At 43.6% G+C, this 20,623-nt stretch overlaps 1 protein-coding gene across 6 annotated transcripts in view; it reads right to left on the reverse strand.

Annotated features, from left to right (window-relative positions):
• Positions 1 to 1,310: 1,310 nt before the first annotated feature.
• Positions 1,311 to 20,623, reverse strand: part of SUF4 (zinc finger (C2H2 type) family protein) — a 42,018-nt gene continuing 22,705 nt past the window's right edge. For 2 of the 6 annotated variants that reach the window (XM_086521743.1, XM_086521738.1), the window contains 7 exons: positions 4,439 to 4,539; positions 4,248 to 4,365; positions 3,715 to 4,145; positions 2,442 to 2,605; positions 2,312 to 2,365; positions 1,828 to 1,985; positions 1,311 to 1,712 (listed from right to left, as the gene is read on the reverse strand). In XM_086521743.1, the coding sequence (XP_086377869.1) occupies positions 1,869 to 1,985; positions 2,312 to 2,365; positions 2,442 to 2,605; positions 3,715 to 4,145; positions 4,248 to 4,365; positions 4,439 to 4,487 (933 nt within the window). In that variant the 5' untranslated portion in view covers positions 4,488 to 4,539 and the 3' untranslated portion in view covers positions 1,311 to 1,712; positions 1,828 to 1,868. Of the gene's footprint in view, positions 1,713 to 1,827; positions 2,167 to 2,311; positions 2,366 to 2,441; positions 2,606 to 3,714; positions 4,146 to 4,247; positions 4,366 to 4,438; positions 4,540 to 20,623 lie in introns of those variants that run through there. The other 4 variants (XM_086521739.1, XM_086521741.1, XM_086521740.1 and 1 more) reach the window with 4 other exon arrangements.

Below are 20,623 nucleotides of genomic sequence, written 5' to 3' on the forward strand. Positions count from 1 at the left end.
TCCAACAAAAAGCACATTGTATGTCAAGCATGAGGGCGATGTACTTCTCATTGTTGTTCTTTATGTGGATGATTTGTTGATCAATGGTCCCAATGAGGCACATACTGCTGAATTAAAGGCTGATTTGAATTTTACTTTCAAGATGAAAGATTTGGGGTTGTTGCATCATTACTTGGGCATACAGTTTTAAGTAGTGTGATGGTGGTATTGCTTTATGTCAGAAAAGTTACATAGAGACATTGTTATGTAAGTTTGGACTTGAGGATTGCAAACCTAACCCCCAAGTTTGGACTTGAGGATTTGACCATAACCCCCGAGTTTTGTTCAACCTTTTTGGCTAGACCATGTGGAGCTGCGCAGTAAAATGAAGACCAACTATGTTTTCTCAAAACACTAGGAGCTGCAGTCGCGGTCTGAATATCTGACGGATGAGTGAACAACACTTGCCCATGTGATGGTAAGTCTCAAGGAATTTATGTGGGAATGCACTTCGCAAACTGTACTGAACTATTCAACAAAATATACACCTAGCATGTGGTCCGAACGAGTCCTTGACCACAAGGGGCCAACGAATAGTTAAGAATCCACATCCCTATCCCATTCCTCGAGATAAACCTGCTAAACACGTGCAGCCACCACTTTGTGTTGGTGAACAGTAGAATAACACAACTCTTGGAGTACCCCATCACCCAGTATTATTTAGGACCTTCACATGACAATCACTCTTCATGAAAATGCATTCTTCTGGTGATCCAATGAGGCAATTAGGAACCTTTCCACCTATTAGTCATATATGCTACAAAATGTTACCGAACGCAAGTATCGAATTTAGCCATTAAAACTTACCACAACTTCACGAGTTGTGCATAACAGCTTGATGCAACTAGAACTTCCATGTTAGGTACTAGAGAATACTATCAGATGGTGTTCAAAGTCCTCAAAACATACATGAGCTATGTTGAAGGATTAAATGGTCATCCATTTGCATGAGATAATGGATTATGGACAACACATATCAAGCTTCAAAATACAAGGGATGACCATCATAATAAACACAATACTTTTATAGGCTTAAAACTTAAAACACCAAGAGATGTAAAACTTTGCATTAGACGAAGTAAGTCAGGTCATGGCAGAAGGCTAAAAGACAACAAAAGAATTACGCCAAATAAACTTCATTTTAACAATTTTACTGTGAAAATGCGTGCGCGTGTGCGTGCACGTACGTGTGTGTGTGTGCATGCGTGTGCACGTATGTGTGTGTGTGTGTGTGTGTGTGTGTGAGAGAGAGAGAGAGAGAGAGAGAGAGATTGCACAACAAACGCAGCTTTGCGTCATCAAAATTAGGGCAATCATTCTTCAATGCGACAACCAGACAGACATTCTTACTTGAAACCCCGAACCAAATACAGTTGCAGTATGCTAGAAGAAGACCAACTAAAAGAACATCAACAGCTGGATACTCTGCAACAATTGAGTAGAGATATAAATAATCCGATGTATCCTCGAAGCTTCGGCTCCCATTTGTGGGGTATGTAAGCATGGGTAGACCTCACTAGCAGAACTGGCTATGGCACCTAGCCCTGAACCAAAGCCCTCTGCTGCATTTATCACTAATGGGTGAATAAAGTCTACACTACACCAAAGGACATGCGACTAGCCAGCCTGCTTTCGAGTATCCTCTTGTCAATTGCTGCGTCAACAGAATTCATCTGATGCAAAAGAAGTTCATCAGTGTTTTTGAGAAAACAAATGAAAGAAAGGTGGTACCACACTAGTGTGGACATTACATCAAACCAATTTCAGAAACCCAATGAGATTCCTGACCTGTGTCAATGGCCACTCCCAGAGCAATTATATAAGCAAGGTTAGCACGAAACAAAGGAGTACGCATGCCTCCAACTTAGCTTCACTTTGTAAGGCAAAGGAGTTAAAAAGTCCTCTAATAGCTGATAGAACTTACAGAATTCATTCAAAATCTTATGCTGCACAAACATGTAAAGTTGAGGACCTCGTGATATGATGATACCAGGGCCATTCACTGCCATGACTATCTAGAATCGCAACATGTAATTGGCTCGATTTATGGCTAAATATATAGACTAAATAGATACGCACATAACCTCAAGCAAGGCTAGACCCATTCGGAAGTCCGCTCTCACTATCCTACAGTAGAGGCACCTGTATGAATAATTTTCTTTTGGAGTCCCAACAATATATTAAAGAGAGATTTACTAGGCCCATTTGGTTGAGCTTGGTCATCTTCTGGCACCAAACAAGAAGCCCAAAAAAAGAGCGGCTAGAGCCTTACCTGGAAAGCTTCATCATGAACCTGATATCTCGGGAGTGATAGCCTGCGTTCCTCCTGTGGTAATGACACAAACGACATGAGCTTTCCAAGCCAGGCAATATATAGCAGCAAAAGAAGTAAAAAGGCTTACCATAGACATAGCTTCGTCATCCCAAACTAGGTAAACCTCATTAGCAGTGGTTTGTCCAGGAGCCCTGTTAGCAATGACAGGCGGAGGACCAATGCAAGGCGCTCCAGTGTTTGGTGCTGCAGCATACATGTGCTGTCCGGGGACTGGGGGCGGAACTGCAACCCCTAGTTGTTAAGCAAAGGCAATGAGAACACTACTTTCAAACAAGTAAGATAGAGAGCTCCCAATGTAAAGCAAATGCTTAAGTCATAGGTGAATCAAGGAAAGCCTGAAGTCATGTACGAAACTGAAAGAGTCATCCACCACAAAGCAACATCAGGTATAGCATCGACTGATTACAAAATCTCACTAATGGGTGTAGAACTGTGTCAAACCCACCCTCCCCCCCCCCCCCCCCCCCGCAAAAACGCAGACACATGCACACTCGCGAGCGCGAGAATCCAACATTCAGATGCCTGTATCTACAAAAGATAACCACCGTGTGACTACACGATGTAAACAGCAATAATCCTCAACATAGCTTGGCTCACAAGCAAATTGGTGAATTCACAGGTCTTAGATTTCACTCTGCCTCATAAGCTTTGAGAAATGCAGAGACATAGTGCAACCAAAAACAAGAGACCACCAATTAAAGCAATTGCATCACCCTAGACAAATGCAGAAACATAAGCCGACCTTTTAAAATCACCCCTCCTAGATATCTGAGCTTTAATCAGCCTTGAGAAATGCAGAAACATAATGCAAACAAAAGCAAGAAACATCCTTCAAAACCACAGCTATTCAAATGGACAAATAACAAAATCTCTGCTACGGATACGTAGCCAACCTTTAGTCCAGCCCCACCCCCTAGTTAGGACCACCATCTGACAACGTGGGGTAGCACCTCTAAGTCATGCCATACCACCCACCATCAACCTGGCTCCTCTCCACTAGCACTCTACCAGTGGTAGTCGTTACAAATGAGGCCAACAACTCCCTATAAGTGACCAGTGACTCCAACAGTGATCGCACTGGTGTCCTCTCAGACATTGTACACCTATCCCAGCCATGTCCTAGACTAGATCCCTTCTCTTATGCTAAGGACATATCTGCGGCAAGCCCACAAGGAGGGAGTTTATCAAATCTTGATGGATGACCTCACAAGAAAGAAAGTTTTAGCCAAAAACTCGTGGCTCAAGACGAGTGCACCACATATTTGAGAATACATGCAGAGCGTAGTGGAAAAAATAGAGGATATTGAAATGACTTGACAAATGGAGTCGGAGCACCATACCTGGTAATGCGTGAGAGTTTGGCAATGTACTTGACAGTGTGGAAGAGATACTTTGAATCATCTCCCCTGGAGGAGTTTCACCTGGGGCACCCATAGTTGAGGGCAACAAATTTCCAACTACTGGAGGCGGAACACCTGGGGGTGCGCCAGGAGGCCCAGGAAATGAATGTTGAGGCTGTGGCATGGGTGCAGACGCTTGGGGTATAGATGAATGAATTGGGAAAAGTGGCTGTGGTGGAGGTTGAGGGAAACCTGGTATAGGTGGGGGCACAGTGGCACCTCCTTGTATTGGGAAAAGGGGCTGCGGCACAGGCAGAGGTGCCCTTTCGGGAGCTGGCCTTTGAAATGGGTAGTTGGGAGGCCATTGTGATACCGAAGGTTGTGGTGGCCATACTGGGGGACGGGGTGCGCCTGGGAGAGGAGGAGCGTACCTGGAATAAGATAGTTTTCACCAAGATCAATCATCACAGTTAGCCCAAAACTGCTTTTTCAATCGCGGTACTCAAGACTTGAAACAGAATCTCGAAACTCACATAGGGGGCACCGGGGGGAAAACTGGCTGAGGAGGCACCATTGTAGATGAAGTTATCAGGGCTCCTACGCTGAAAGTAGGAACCTCCACCTTTGCAGCTTTAGCAGGCTTCTCATCATCTGACAACAAAAAGAACTTTAAAAATTTACAGAGCATTGGGATGGCATCGCAAGCATTGCTTCTCCACATTACCTGGATCTACATCATGTGCAGCTAGAATATCTGCAGGAATACCTTCCATGCCAAAAATTTCCAGCTCCGTAGACTCTCTTTGAGGTTTAGCATTAGGTACTCTGTATGTCAAGTGAATGAGAAATTTAAGCACAAACCAAACAAGGAGACAAAGCAGCTTGCCCCTCCAACAAATGAGTAGCACTATTATTGAGCATTGTTTCAGATCCTAAAATGGATTCCAAACAAAAGCTGCTTGAACAGTAAGGCAGCTTACTGGTTCACACTGCATAAGTGCTCAAACAACTAAGGAAGATGATCTACGACCGAAACCTTCAAAATTGCAAGAAAGCCCAGCCACTATAGCTATCCAAAAGCACATCCTGATACAAAAAGACCGATGACTGACCAGACGAACAAAGTACAGCTAAGTATTGGCCTACCTAAGGACATACACACCCTTCAAGGAAGGACTTTGCAAGCTAACTAGTCGAACTTTCGCCGTGACTCGAAACCCTCCATCAGGTCATGCAGCATTGATTGAACAGAACAGGAAAGGGCTATAATTGAGTACACTGACATCAAAACAATACATCATATAGTTTGACTGTACAACAGACAATCGCACAACAAATACGAAATAGGGAATGAATGCATGTTAGAGATATTCACAATCTGGACGAAAGACACTGAACTGATTGATAGCACAAGGAGTACCTCAAGTACTTGCATTATGGAACAACTATGTACTGAAAATGGAGTTGAGCTTTAGAAAATGAAAATTGAAGAGGACAGCAGCAGTATGTACCTTAATCCCTTGTCTGGACTGCTCAACAAGAAGCAACCATATTCCTGAACCCTACTCACTTCAACTTGTACAGCAATCGAATACTTGAGAATCCATTGATACATATGAAGGCAATGCTTAACTGGAATGTCTATCATGATTGAAAGTTACCCTCAAACAAAAGCCACCAAGTGTTAACAAATGGCTTAACCCTTGCAGAGGTTCACCGTCCACATGCTTCAAATTCTGCATTTTTCTCTCAATCACAGCATGGCCCTCACTTATGGTTGGCCATGTGCATATTAGGGCTTGTCCTCAGTCCTGTCCATTTCCATCTTAGGACTCCTTTGGCAACCTTGCCGATTTTTAGGCATTTCCATTTGATTCCATTTATCATGGTTTTCTAGATTGGGGGGTCATGGGACTCTTGCGGTGGGCTGCCCTGCGTGCATGGCCCTTTAGACAGGGCCCCCTCCAAACGGGAGCAGATCTTATTTTTGAGCAATTGAGTCAAAAGCAGCATCCATGGAGTTCATCAGCTCCTCACACTCCCGTTTTGTATCGGCACCTACTTTTGTAGTGCTGCCCTCTTCTTAAGGTTCTCTTTTAAAATATTTTAGTGCTGCCCTTTCAGAGGGTTAACCCTCATTCTCTCCCCCCCCTCTCTACGCTACTCTCTCCTCCTCTAGAAAACTGCGACCGAATGATGATGTGGTGACCCTGATGGCAGAATGGATGACAGTATGGATGCTGTACGAACTGCTGATAGCATGACAGAGTAGAGTTCAGTGCTACTGATGTGGCAGAACTGTACGAACTACTGAACACGCGACAGATTGTGAGGATGTGCTGACAATGCCTGACATGGCAAGCTATATGCTCAGCTGACATGGCAGGACCACATCAAAGATGCTTTTTGCAGTTCCCTATGTGGGCTGCTTTATGTACAAGGTTTTTAGCAATTGCTTATACAACACAAGCTATAAAAGTGGCACCAATGTTGTACTCAGATTCTAAGAGTGGTCTCGCCAAGCGGAGAGCATGGAGCTTTTAATCGATTAATAAAGAAATACCGCCAGAGCCACCTACCTTCGGATCCAACGCATCTCAAAGGAAAACTATGGCTCTCTTGTCTCTTGCAGGTGTTCTCTTGAGTCTTAAGTGTGTTGCATTTTAAGTGTTGTGTCGAGCATGTGCAGTTATCTACCGTCTCTGCTGCCAGCAGGACACAAGGTCAAATAACAAGAAACTTCGCAATAAAAAACCCTGAGCAGGGAGGTATACAAGGAATACAAACCAATAGGGGGGAAAACTACTACTGATACAGATAAACAAAATAGAGGTTACGATCAAAGAGCTCATGGCTACATGAAAGATGGGAAGCTACTGCACTCCATGGCTGCTACAAAGCCACCAAAAGGGGCCACCCACACATTCCAGCGGATAGTCTGGCAGGATAGAAGAGTCAGTAAACCATCTCCAAATCCGTATCAAAATCACTATGAAGGAACACAAAAGTCTTCAAGAAAGATCATCACCAAAACCAAAGAAGGCCTAAAGGCCTTGAAATCACCCCAACAACAAACAGCAGGCTATGGAACCTTGCAACCCACAAAAGCCAACGTTTGTCATAGCAAAGCAACACAAGAGACTAGAGACTCTTCTCCCCAGCCTATCAACCAATCGAGACCATCAAGAAGGAGATATTACAAAAACACAGGAAGAGAGGAAGAAGTTTTAACGTCATAGGAGCAATCCCAAGAGGGAAACCAAAGAAAGTCAAGGAGAAAAAACAAAAACACACAAAGAGAGGAAAAAGTTTTAACGTTGTAGGAGCAATCCCAAGAGAGAAACCAAAGAAAGAAAGCAACCTAAAAGACGATACACATATATAAATACAAAACACGACAGAATAAAGAACAAACATGCAAGAACAACCGAGGAAAAGAAGAAAAAAAGAAAATGCATATAGCATTAAGAAAAGAATTGAGAACAGTTCACACTTGAATATTGTAAATGACACAAAAATTGTGCTGCTAAATTAGCTTTATCTAACAGGAAAAAAAATCGAAATGAATTTAAGTGAGGGTTTTTCTCATTCAAAGAGAACTTTGAAGAAAAACACTTGCTTTCTGAGAAAGTTGGTTGCTTTTCGGAAAAGCGGTCTATGTATGCATTACATCTGTGCATGTGGTTGCATCTAGGGACGCCTGGGAAGTGATGTGTAAACATTGTTTTCAGCTAATAAAGTTTTATTGAGTTTTAAACAGGTTCATACCATTTTTAAAAAGAGGCCGGCTTCCCACTTAAATCTCTAACAATAGACATGTCACAAAGTGATGACGTGGCGGACAGCAGAAACCCTAATTTCTAGCTGAAACCCTAAAATTCCTGCAAACCCTAAAATCTGCCAGAAACCCTAATTTGCAGGAAACCCTAATTTCAGGCTGAAACCCTAATTCAGTAAACCCTAATTCTGCCGGGGGTGCCACGTGGCAGCAGCAGTACGGAATTCCGTGATTTGCGGTGGAATTTGCGCTGGCAGCTTTTCTTGCTTTTTCTACGCAAATAGCAAGAGAAAGAGAGAGAGAAAAAGTCTTTTGCTTTTTCTTTGGGACTCTCTCAGAGAGAGAAAGAGCAGATGCTTTTGACTTTTCAGAGCTTTTGATTTTGAAGCTTTTGGGGCTCTGCTTTTGCGCATCCCTTGTAACCTTTAAATAAGTGGTGAGGGCTTCACTTCTCAGAGCATCTGGACGCTGAGTCTGAGAGTGAAACCCTAGCCACTCTCTTGTACTTTGATTTGATTAATATAAAAAGAAATACCGAAAGGGGCGCCAGTCTTTGGGGCCAATATCTCTAGGCACGGAACTCCGCCGGGCCAGTGCAAATCTATTGTGATCTGTGAATTGTTTTGAAGTGGTTATTTGGTGCTGTCGCGGTTGATTCTTGACTTGGAGTGTCCAAGTCTGTTACAATGGTATCAGAGCACGGCTGATTTCTCTTCTACGGGAAATCCGATCCCCAATTTTTTCCACGGCACCTATGGCTTCAGGAAATGATCAGTCGACTCCCTCTGCATCTGGAGATGCGGGCTTGGATCACAACGAAGATTCCGGCACGGAGTATGGCCCGCCTAGGCCTACTCAGGCGGAGCAACGAGAGATGGAGCGTCGTCAATTGATTGACGATGCAACAAAGATGATGCTCAATTTTGCCAAGGACCCGAAGATGGCAAAATATATGAACCAGACCTCTTTGGAAGAGGTACAGGCGGAGTGGCAGAGAACCACAACACCACTCCCGAAACCCGCTCTCAAGAAACCTTATGCCTCCAAGAAATATACAGAGAAGGAACTGGAGAACGTGGTTGATGCACGGATTGCTCAGCTTTTCGACGTGCAAAAGAAAGACAAAAAGCACAGCAAAAAGCAGAAGAAAGGCACTAACTTCCCGGGATATTTGGGTCGTCGGTCGACATTCGACAAGGCAAAGAAACAGAAGAAGCGTGTCAAGTTTGAAGGCTTACCCAATTCTTCTTCTTCTTCTTCTGACAGTTCTTCTAGCTCTTCATACTCGAGCGATAAGACAAAAAAAGCAAAAAGCGAAGCAAGAAACAACGCTTTGGAAAGGGCAAGAAAAAGGCAAAGAAGTCTAAATCTCGCCCAGTGAGTGACACTTCTACAGAGGACTCGTCTACGGACAGTTCAAACTCTGACAACGGAAACTTTTATGCGAACAAGAAGAATTTTTACAAAGCCAACCAATATGACTTTCTCGAAGATAAAAGCAAGAAAGTCCGAGAGTTTAAGGAAGGTGGCCAAGCACTTAAGTTTGATACTTTTTCAGGATACTCCGATGCTTCGAAGGCTTTGTCTTTTATACAACAGTTTCACATCGCTTTCGCGGGAGGACGCTATTCAGAGCACTCCAAGATTCGGAGAGCTGCTTCTTATTTTAAGGGGAATACTCGCACTTGGTGGTCCACGCTTCTATTAAGCAAGACTATGCCAATTACATAGCTGAAATTCAAGAGGCTTTTTATTTCTTCTTGGTTGACTCAAGAGTTTGAACGAGATATACGAGCTGCTTGGAACCATCTCCGAATGACCAAGAGCGATTCAGTGAATTCTTATTGTGAAAGATTCTAGAGCTCTTTTCTACCCGCCTCTTCATTCAAGAAGATCTCGTTCAGAGAACAGATTGAGCGGTTTACCTTGGGTCTACCTACAGAGATCCGAGATCACTGCTTGGAACAGAAGTCAGCTTCTATTCAGAAGTTGATGAGTCATGAAAGTAGAAAGAGAAAGAGCAACCCAGAGAGAGGATGCACGACCCAAGCTTACTCCTCAGGAGAGAGCTCGCTTCATCAGGGAGGGGAAGTGCTTTGGATGCGGGGAACTTGGACACATCTCCGCGAAGTGCCCTAAAAAGGCACAGAAAGAACGAAATGACAAGGACGACGAAAGGCCTGAGAGTTCGAGGGCAGCTGAGGACCGTGTACGAAAAGGCAAGATGAAAACAGGACTGATTCCAGATTGTGTGGGTACTAATCCCGACACCATGGATGAGAGTACAAAACTTTGCCAAGCTTGGGGCAAAGAGAAAGATCAAGAGGCCCTGATTTTCTTTGATGGAGGAGCCAAGGCCAACTTCATTTCACCGGAATTGGCGGCGCGGCTCGAGATTACTCCCGATCGGATGGGACCACTTGCAGAGGCAGTTCTAGCGGCACCCGGCAAGGACGTAGCCATTACACCCGTCATTGGCAAACTTCGGTTGCATTGTCAGGGGTATTTGGGGCATGAGAACTTCTTCATAATGCCTTTGGAGGGTTGTGATGTTCTCTTAGGGATTCTCTGGTACCACAAGAACAACGCCGTGGTCGATTATCGGGCGAGAAAAGCGACTTTGACTACAGAAAAGGGCAGAACAATTGTACTTGATATTAAACTAGAGGACGAGTCTGTCCCTATTGTATCGGCTTCTGCCATTTCCAAATTAATGAAATCCGGTCTGTTTGTTTACTCGATCTTTATGAAAGAGTTGAGTGATGATGATAGGACAAATATGTCTAAACTTGATAAAGAACGCCAAGATTTTCTACACTCACGCCGATTGCTTCTCAGAAGGCCTGCAAGGTGAGTTACCACCTGCTCGTCCTGAAGATCATACCATTGATCTGATACAACACCACCGAACCGGCCACCCTATCGTGTGAGCCGAGCATAGAATGAAGAGATTATGAACCAAGTGAAAGACCTCTTGGAAAAGGGTCTTGTCCAGCCTAGTACTTCACCGTAATGCTCTCCAGTGTTGTTGGTTTTGAAGAAAGACGGATCTTGGAGAATGTGCATCGATTATAGAGCTCTTAACAAAATCACCATCAAGAACAGATTTCCGATCCCTAGGATGGATGATATACTCGACAGGTTACAGGGATCCTCGTGCTTTAGCAAGATTGACTTGAAGAGTGGATATCATCAGATCAGGATAGCGCCGAGAGACGTCTACAAGACAGCTTTTCAAACGACTTTTGAGTTATTTGAGTTTTTGATGATGCCTTTTGGCTTAACCAATGCTCCTGCGACATTTAACCAGATGATGGACAGGATTTTTTGAGAGTACAGGCTATTTGTTGGCACTTTCTTTGACGACATCATTGTTTTCTCCAAGAATGAGGCAGAACACAGAGATCATCTGCTTCAGGTCTTTCAGGCATTACGAGATCACAAGTTAGTGATTAAGGCAAAGAAAAGCGAATTTTTCCTACCAGAGATACACTTTTTGGGACACATTGTGTCAACAGCAAGAGTGCAAATGGATCCAGCCAAGATAGAGACTATCCGTGATTGGTCAAACTTGAGGAATGTCCATGAAGTTAGAAGCTTCTTGGGACTGTGTTCGTACTACAGGCGGTTCATACGAAAGTTTGCAGAGGTTGCTTCCCCTTTGCATATCTTGACACAGAAAGGAGTACCTTTCTCGCGAGGACCCACAGAGGTGACTGCCTTTCAGACATTGAAACAGAAATTGACTACGAGACCAATTTTGCCTTTGCCGGACTTGCAGAAGTCATTTGAAGTATATTGTGATGCTTGTGATCGTAGTTTGGGTGCGGTCTTGATGCAAGAAGGCCATGTCATAGCTTACGAGAGCCGTTTGTTCTCTAGGCCGGAGATGACAGCACAGATCTATGAGAAAGAGCTTTTGGCGGTTATCCATGCTCTCACTCAGTGGCTGCATTACCTACTCGGAGCGGATTTTACTGTCTTTACAGACCATCAAAGTTTGCGCTACTTCTTGTCACAGAAGCAGCTTTCGGAAAAGCAGATGCGGTGGGCGAACATCTTGTCACAGCTCCAATTACACATTGTCCACGTGCAGGGACAGAAGAATGTGGTGGCAGATGCTTTGTCTCGAAAACCATTGGTTCTGGCTATTTCCGCGATTCATCATACGAGCTTCGAGGATATGGTCGATCAGTATGCCCCAGATACAGATTTTGCAGATATTTTCACACGGATACGGGATGGGGAGAGAGTAGCGGGATACTCCCTTCGGGAAGGCTACTTGATGAAAAAGACTATGTTGTGCGTAACACAACCGTTGAGGGAAAAGGTTATGGTTGAATGCCACTGTCCACCTTTTACGGGTCACCGCGGCATTGCTACCACCATGAAAGGGGTAGAAAGATACTTCTTTTGGCCGAGACTCAAGAAGGATGTGGAAGAATTTGTGCGCAATTGCTTGGTATGCCAGAAGGTCAAGTTTGACAGGCATAAGGCACAGGGATTGTTACAGCCTTTACCTATACCCACCCGCCCTTGAAAAAGTATAGCGATGGATTTCATTTTTGATCTCCCGAGAACACAGAGTGGTCACGATGGTATCTGGACTATTATTGACAGATGTAGCAAACAGGCTCATTTCATTCCAGTGAAGAAAACAGTCAAGCCGGATCACTTAGCGAGACTGTTTGTGGCCCAGATTTTCAGATTACATGGCATGCTTGAGACGATTGTCTCGGACAGAGACCCCAAATTTACAAGTTTGTTTTGGAAGGCAATTTGGGAGAACATTGGCACGCGGTTGCAGTTCTCGTCATCGTTCCACCCGCAGACTGACGGGCAATCTGAGATTGCCAATTCAATGGTTCTAGATTTATTGAAGTCTTATATCACTGATCAGAAGACTCAATGGGAAAGATATTTACCTTTGGTGGAATTTGCCTACAATAACACGATACATTCTTCAACGGGGAAGGCGCCATTTGAGATGTTGAAGGTGCTGCGAAGGTCCCACCCTTCCTGAGCACGAAAGATAAGATCTTTGAAGCGGATGCATATACGCGAGATCTGGATATGAAGGAGGATGATTGGGTGCTCTTACGTTTTGAGAAGGCACGCCTACGAAAGAAAAAGGGAAAGGAGAGGCTTTTTCCAAAGCTTAGTATGCGATACTACGGCCCTTTCCAAATTACTGAAAAGATAAATGATGTCTCCTTCCGATTGAAACTGCCAGATACTTGGAGGATTCACAATGCATTTTATATCCTTGTTCCTGAACAGATTTTGGCACATAAGGATACGAAGAATAAAGGTAAAGTCCGAAGGCGGTTCTTGGTTAAGTTCAAGAATTATCCTACACCAGATGCGAAGTGGATGGAGGAGGAGGACCTAGCAGATACTCCTCAGATTGTGAAACTTTACCTCGATGCTTTTGGTTTAGCATAGTCTGCTCCAAATGGAACCCAGAATTCAGCTTGGCCGGAGATCTGGTGCAGTGGGATGCACAAGAGGGGAGTCACTCCACTCCTTTGTCAACAGATGCCTTGATTTAGATACTAGAGTCATTGATGTCTCTTTGAGCTTCAGGGATACTGAGAGCTGACAGTATTCTGCTGTATGACTTTATGAAATGGAATTCCTGATAATGATACTGATTTGTTTCTTCACTTCTTTTGAGTGCAGGAACTGATAGACGAAATGACTGCAGCATTTTGGTCTACTTGATCTCGAATAGACATGGTTGCAATAGGGGTCAGTCAATCGGACATCGATGAGGTCCCGATTGGACCTAGATGTGATTGCTAGCTACATTGCCGATAGATCATGGTCTAAGATCCGAATGAATATACCTAGATGAACCCAGGATAAGCCTAGATTCACCCTTGAAGGAAAGTGCAAGGTATAGACCCATGGTAGTCACCCACAAGACAATATAACCATCAAATCCATCATGCATAGTACCACGACATCCCCACTAACGTTGAATGTTGAATGTCATGTGATGTCCTGTGATGTGACTGTCGATTTGGTACATGTGCTAGATGTGTGTTCCTAGTACGTAGGTACTAATAGTCAGTGTCTGCTAAGACGGTTTATGGCTTTTGTCGGTTTTGCAGGCGTAATCATGGTCGATTACAATGCTTTCAAGAGGGGGGTATGTCACAAAGTGATGACGTGACGGACAGCAAAAGCCCTAATTTCTGGCTGAAACCCTAAAATTCCTGCAAACCCTAAAATCTGCCAAAAATATATACCTTCATAAGTTCAGAATAGTCTGAACTCACGAATTATAAGAGGGAATAAAGCACTCATTAAACTATAAAAGCAAGGGACACATGAAAAGAAAAGAAAAACAAAAACAAAAAAACAAACAAACAAACAAACAAACTAAATCACTTTGTTTGCCACGAAACAAAACTAGATAAAACAAAACATTATTAACTTAAAAATGTTTTTTAGAAAAGGCATGTGTAAAATAAGTTGACGCGACTTACTTGGCTTAAAACAAGTACTCAACTTTAAGCAAAAAAAGGATAAGACATCTTAAAAACTTAATCCTAGAAATCAAACTTCACACAACAACTTATAACGGAACACATTCTTAAGTCCTCAGGTAAGCTAAATATGGAATCGAAAAATAACAAACCTACGAAGAGCAAAGAACCAAACTAAAATATGCCAAAAACCCTAATTTGCAGGAAACCCTAATTTCAGGCTGAAACCCTAATTCAGCAAACCCTAATTCTGTCGGGGATGCCACGTGGCAGCAGCAGTACGGAATTCCGTGATTTGCGGTGGAATTTGCGCTGGCAGCTTTTCTTGCTTTCTCTACACAAATAGCAAGAGAAAGAGAGAGAGAAAAAGTCTTTTGCTTCTTCTTTGGGACTCTCAGAGAGAGAGAGAAAGAGCAGATGCTTTTGACTTTTCAGAGCTTTTGATTTTGAAGCTTTTGGGGCTCTGCTTTTGGGCATCCCTTGTAACCTTTAAATAAGTGATGAGGGCTTCACTTCTCAGAGCATATGGACGCAGAGTCTGAGAGTGAAACCCTAGCCACTCTCTTGTACTTTGATTTGATTAATATAAAAAGAAATACCGAAAGGGGCGCCAGTCTTTGGGGCCAATATCTCTAGGCACGGAACTCCGCCGGGCCAGTGCAAATCCATTGTGATCTGTGAATTGTTTTGAAGTGGTTATTTGGTGTTGTCGCGGTTGATTCTTGACTTGGAGTGTCCAAGTCTGTTACAAGACATCCAGTGTGTCCTCCTTGGTCATCCTCAGATGATTCCAAGCTGTGATTACATCTCATTCGTATTCATGAGCGAGCCATTAGGAAGTGAAAACTCACTTGAACAGTAGCCACTTTGTTGGTGCTTCTCTCCGTAGAAGTAGGGTAGATCACCAGGTTTGTGCGTTCCCCTTGAGGTAGGACGTCGTTCTCTGTACCTGGAATGCTCTGAGTAGCGTCCTCCAGAGTAAGCGATGTCAAACTGTTGGATAAAAGCGAGGACCTTGTGGGTATCAAACTTTAATGTCTGGCCACCCTCCTTGAAATCCTTAGGCTTCTTGCCCTTATCCCCAAGATAATCATACTCAATGGCTTTGTATAAGTACTTCCATTTCGTTGCATACATCGGCTAATCCAAAAACCGAGCTCTCAGAGGACAAGAATCCTCATCCGAACCGTCAAAAGTGCTTCCGAGACCATCTGCGAAATCTGTTGGAATAGCCTTAGATGTGATTGCTAAATACGTTGCCAAGAATCATGGTCTTATATTTGGAATCATTTTCTATGTGATTGATCTGATGTGAAAATGCACTGACTGTGTCATCTTTGTGCAAGTGCTAGATTTGTTTTGTCTAGTGTGTCGGTACTTAAGAGTTAATGTCTACTAAACTGGTTTATGGCCTCTGTTTTGCAGGCGTAATCGAGGGCAATTACCATTCTTTCAAGAGGGGGGTATGTCACAAACTGATGACGTGGCATAACTAATAAAGTGTTCCAACTTTGGGACACCTGCCGACAAGGCCTAAGTGACATAAGGATTAAAAAATTGAGCAGAAGCATGCTGACATGGCTGGCTATACGGAAGCCTGTAAATTGCGCTGCTGACGTGGCCTGCTATACGGAATCCCGCGAATTGCATTGGCTGTTTTGGGCAACAGCTTTTGGCACCAGATGCTTTTTGAACTGAAGCTTTTCATGTAAACTGCTTTTCCAAGGCCAAGGACCTTTAAATAAGATCCTAGGCTCCCTCTAGCTTATACAGAGCTGATGAGCCAGTGAGCAGAGAAGAGCCAAGGGCAATTGTACTTGCTCAATTTGTTAATACAAAAAGAAATACCGAAAATGGCGCCAGTCTTTGGGGCCAATCTCTCTGAGCACGGAACTACACCGAGCTGTGTCGACTCGATTAAACTGTGATTGAATTTTGTGAAGTGTTTTAAGAAAATCTCTCTCATGTTGCGACATATTCAAGACTTGGGGTGTCCAAGCTTGTTACAACAATTCCATTATCTACATGAAACCAACATGATTATTAGATGATCTGTCCACACCTAAAGATGCAGCGAATGCTCCAACCTTCCCAATCACAATGGCCATCAAGCATAGTTACGCATAGTCATAAGGCACGCGTCCCGAGGAGCGGGGACAAGGGACAGGGGACGGGGCTCAAATGGATTTTTAGTGTAAAAAAGAGGGCGAGACGGCAAGTGGGGACGGGAAGCCCAAAAATGGCCATCCCCTATGATTATGGAACTTACAGGCAATGGCCATTTTTCGGTCTCCATCCCCGTTTCCATTCTAGCTATTACGAGGCAATGACAACCACTAACTTTAGTTGTTGGCTTCTTTCCCTTGATTTTAATTTAATTTTGGGATCCACTTGTTGAAGTCACAAATGGCTGGAAATTGTATGGCCAGTGTGAAATGGCAACAATGAAGGCTAGGTCGCCATGAGATGGTTGGGCCGATCAACACTGGAATCCGAGTAGTAAGAGGGTGGCTAGGCTCAATTTGAAGTCATTTAGGCCCCACTCGATACTTCATAAGTTGGTGGGTACTAGGAAATTAACCCAAAAGGACAAACTAGAGACATGGCAGCTCCAGAACAATTTGCCAGACACATCAACGAGGGTTGGCGCCCCAAATCAATCAAGAGTGAGAGAAGGGCTGATTTGACTTGAGAAGTGAACCACTGTGTGTGAGTAGTTGGTGCACGTGATCACAGCTTTAATGGGAAGCTTGCCTTCTCCTCTGTTCTATGTTGCACGATGATTCTGCTCTAATACACCTCTCCCCCCTTATGAATACAGAGTCATGATGCCCACTATAACAAGCTTGGATACTCCAAGCAAGAAATCAATAGCAACACACGAGCAGAAAATTCAAAGTCACTGAACTTTTATATATATATATATATATATATATATATATATATATATATATATATATATATATATATATATATATATATATATATATATATATATATATATATAGAGAGAGAGAGAGAGAGAGAGAGAGAGAGAGAGTCGACACCGAACAGCGGAGTTCCGCATTGGCCCCAAAGACTGGCACCCCTTTTGGTATTTCTTTATTTATTGATCACAATAAGGGTACAACTCCCTAGGGTCCTCTGCTCTCAGACTCTGCGTCCAGATACTCTACAGAGTGTGGCACCAAAGGTTCTTTTATTCTTACAAGGGATGCCCAAAAGAAGAGCCCCAAAAGCATCTTTATCAAAAGCACTGCAAACCCAAAAGCAACTGATCCAAAAGCTTGCGTAAAACTGCCACATCAACAGCCCAACGTAAATCACGAAAATCTGTACAGCCTGCCACATAGCATCTGCAGTGCAAATTGTGAAAATTTCATGCAGCCCTGCCATGTCAGCATCCGTACACTCTGCCACATCAGCATGTCAATGCATTGTACAGAATTTTCTCCCAAAGTTCAAGCTTTTAGTCTTTAGGGTTTTATGCCCCACAACCAGTGCTTCATAAGTTGTTTAAGAAGTCCAGTCAATTTCTCATGGCCGAGTGTTCATTTCTCTTCCATTTGGTCAGGCCACGTAATCACTTTGTGACACCCAGACAGGTGCTATTCATATGTTTGTACTGTTATGTGGCTTCATGCGTGATTGTTGAGGCAAGAGCCTCTTGCACAGGTACCAGATTAGCTAACTGCTAATCCCCAGCAAGTACACTTGACTCGGAGAGATTTCTCGCGAGAAATCTCATCCAAATCATAGGACAAGTATCCCTACAGATGTGAGAACTCGAGGGCTTGCTACGGATGCGACCAGCACGAAAAACCGAGCCACGAACAGAGAATTACAGCGTGCTGTAATTTTCTCCAAGTTTAGGGTTTCGACACTTTTTGATGCCAAAAAGTCCGAGGAGCTTCGTGAAGCTAGGGAACTGCAAAACAGGTGTTCCAATGCATTTTAGAGGCGAAAAACACAGATTTCAGCGTGCTCTATTTCTCACCAAGTTTGTCTAAGTGTTGTAATGCACTCGGGAAGTCACCTAGTACATGGGCATTTTTGTTTGTGTAGCCTTCTTCTGTCATTATGCTGTCGAAATTGGGCTAGAGTAGGCCATTTTCACTTTGCAAATTTTTCCCAAAGTAAGAAATACCAAAAGGGGCGCCAACCATTGAGGCCAACGCAGTGTCACTGTCTACTTGGGACCACTCTAGCTGCCAAGTCGTGATTTGTTTTTAAGTGTTGAATTCAAGTCACAGGTTTATTCGTGAAGTTCTTCTGTGTCGTAAAGTACAGGTAAAGTTAATCAATGTAAAGATCGGGTGAAAGCCAAAGTCTACCGCCCTTTAATGAGTCTATGGGCCAGTTTCACTAGCTCCCCGTTCCACATACCCGTTACTTTTTTTAGACATGACTATCACATGAGTATCCGTAATAGGGAATGGAATTTCATGCCCTTAGCCGTTCCCCGTTCCGGGTAACTATGTCCAGTATCATACCATACATGCAACATAATCTTGTAGTTTCTCATATACTTAAGGGACTGGATAGCCCCTACATTGTGCTTCAAGCACGTCCTCATTGTTATGTGCAGCGGAAGTGATTGATGGTGTGAGCTTAGGATGAGTGCTCAGTGCGTACCCAAGGTTCCTTTTACTAAATGAGAGAGTTCCTTTTACTTCATGAGAGATGTGCAAATACTAGAGAGAGGAGAGTGATATTGTGAGTGAAGGTCCTGTGGGTGATAGAGAGAGAGAGAGAGAGAGAGAGAGAGAGAGAGAGAGAGAGAAGACTAACACCGGATACATACTGGCGATAAGGGCTGAATCTGCTGGCTGGTGACAAAGGCTGAAATCGCTGATCTGCAGTTGATGATGGGCGGCTGAAAATGCTGATTAATGATGCTGAAAACGTTGGGATCTGTGGACTGAAATCGTTGGTTTGATGAGACTAAAAAACACTGAATTGTTGAGGTTGGCAACACTGGCGATGAGGCTGAGAACGTCGAATTGAGGGCTGAAAAACGCTGGCCTTGTACTGCGGGTACTGCTAGTACTTGAGGATACTCTCATGCTGGTAACTTATATAGCGCTTGCAAGCTGGGTCGAGCAGTGCAAGGAATTGACCCCCACGACCTTGGGAAAAATGGCTAGCATGTCACTTATTGATAAGTTGAGACCCTACTAGTAAGAGGTGTGTCGTATGCACTTGAATCTAGGGAACACTCCACGACATTGGTTGTGCTCTTGTGCAATCAGAGGGTCTACTCTGAAGTGCCTGGACATGCACATCCTACGTACAGGCTCACAAGGGTGCCAAAACAGTTCCTAGTTGGTACTAATAGGAACACTCCTGTAACAGACTTGGACACTCCAAGTCAAGAATCAACCGCGACAGCACCAAATAACCACTTCAAAACAATTCACAGATCACAATAGATTTGCACTGGCCCGGCGGAGTTCCGTGCCTAGAGATATTGGCCCCAAAGACTGGCACCCCTTTCGGTATTTCTTTTTATATTAATCAATCATTAAAGTACAACAGAGCGGTTAGGGTTTCACTCTCAGACTCTGCGTCCAGATGCTCTGAGAAGTGAGGCCCTCACCACTAATTTAAAGGTTACAAGGGATGCCCAAAAGCAAAGCCCCAAAAGCTTCTAAAATCAAAAGCATCAGTTCTCTCACTCTCTTAGAGAGTCTTTTCTCTTCTTTTTTTTTTAAAAGCAAAAGCAAAATTCGCGTCGCTCATCATTTTCCAAAAAAATATTTTTTTTTTTTATTTTTATTTTTTTAATAATCCGTCTCCGTAATTTCCGGAATTTAGGGTTTTTGGCAAAAATTAGGGTTTGCAGGAATTTTAGGGTTTCTGGCAGAAATTAAGGTTTCTGCTGTCCGCCACGTCATCACTTTGTCACATACCCCCCTCGTGAAAGCATTGTAATCGACCGCGATTACGCCTGCAAAACCGACAAAAGCCATAAACCGTCTTAGCAGACACTGACTCTTAGTACCTACGTACTAGGAACACACATCTAGCACATGTACAAAATCGACAGTCACATCACACGACATCACAGGACATCACCAGACATCACAGGACATCACATGACATTCAACATTCATTCGGATCTTAGACCATGATTTATCGGCAATGTAGCTAGCAATCACATCTAGGTCCAATCGGGACCTCATCGATGTCCGATTGACTAACCCCTATTGCAACCATGTCTATTCGAGATCAAGTAGACCAAAATGCTGCAGTCATTTCGTCTACCAGTTCCTGCACTCACAAGAAGTCAAGAACAAATCAGTATCATAATCAGGAATTCCATTTCATAAAGTCATCCAGCAGAATACTGTCAGCTCTCAGTATCCCTGAAGCTCAAAGAGACATTAGTGACTTTAGTATCAAAATCGAGGCATCTGTTGACAAAGGAGTGGAGTGACTCCCCTCTTGTGCATCCCACTGCACCAGATCTTCGGCCAAGCTGAGTTTCTGGGTTCCGTTTGGAGTAGACTATGCTAAACCAAAACATCGAGGTAAAGTTTCACAATCCGAGGAGTATCTGCTAGGTCCTCCTCCTCCATCCACTTCGCATCAAATGCAGGAAAGTTCTTGAACTAAACCAAGAACCGCCTTCGGG

The sequence above is a fragment of the Adiantum capillus-veneris genome, chromosome 10 (genome assembly GCF_014529385.1).
Source record: "Adiantum capillus-veneris isolate H3 chromosome 10, ASM1452938v2, whole genome shotgun sequence".
Classification (NCBI taxonomy): domain Eukaryota; kingdom Viridiplantae; phylum Streptophyta; class Polypodiopsida; order Polypodiales; family Pteridaceae; genus Adiantum; species Adiantum capillus-veneris.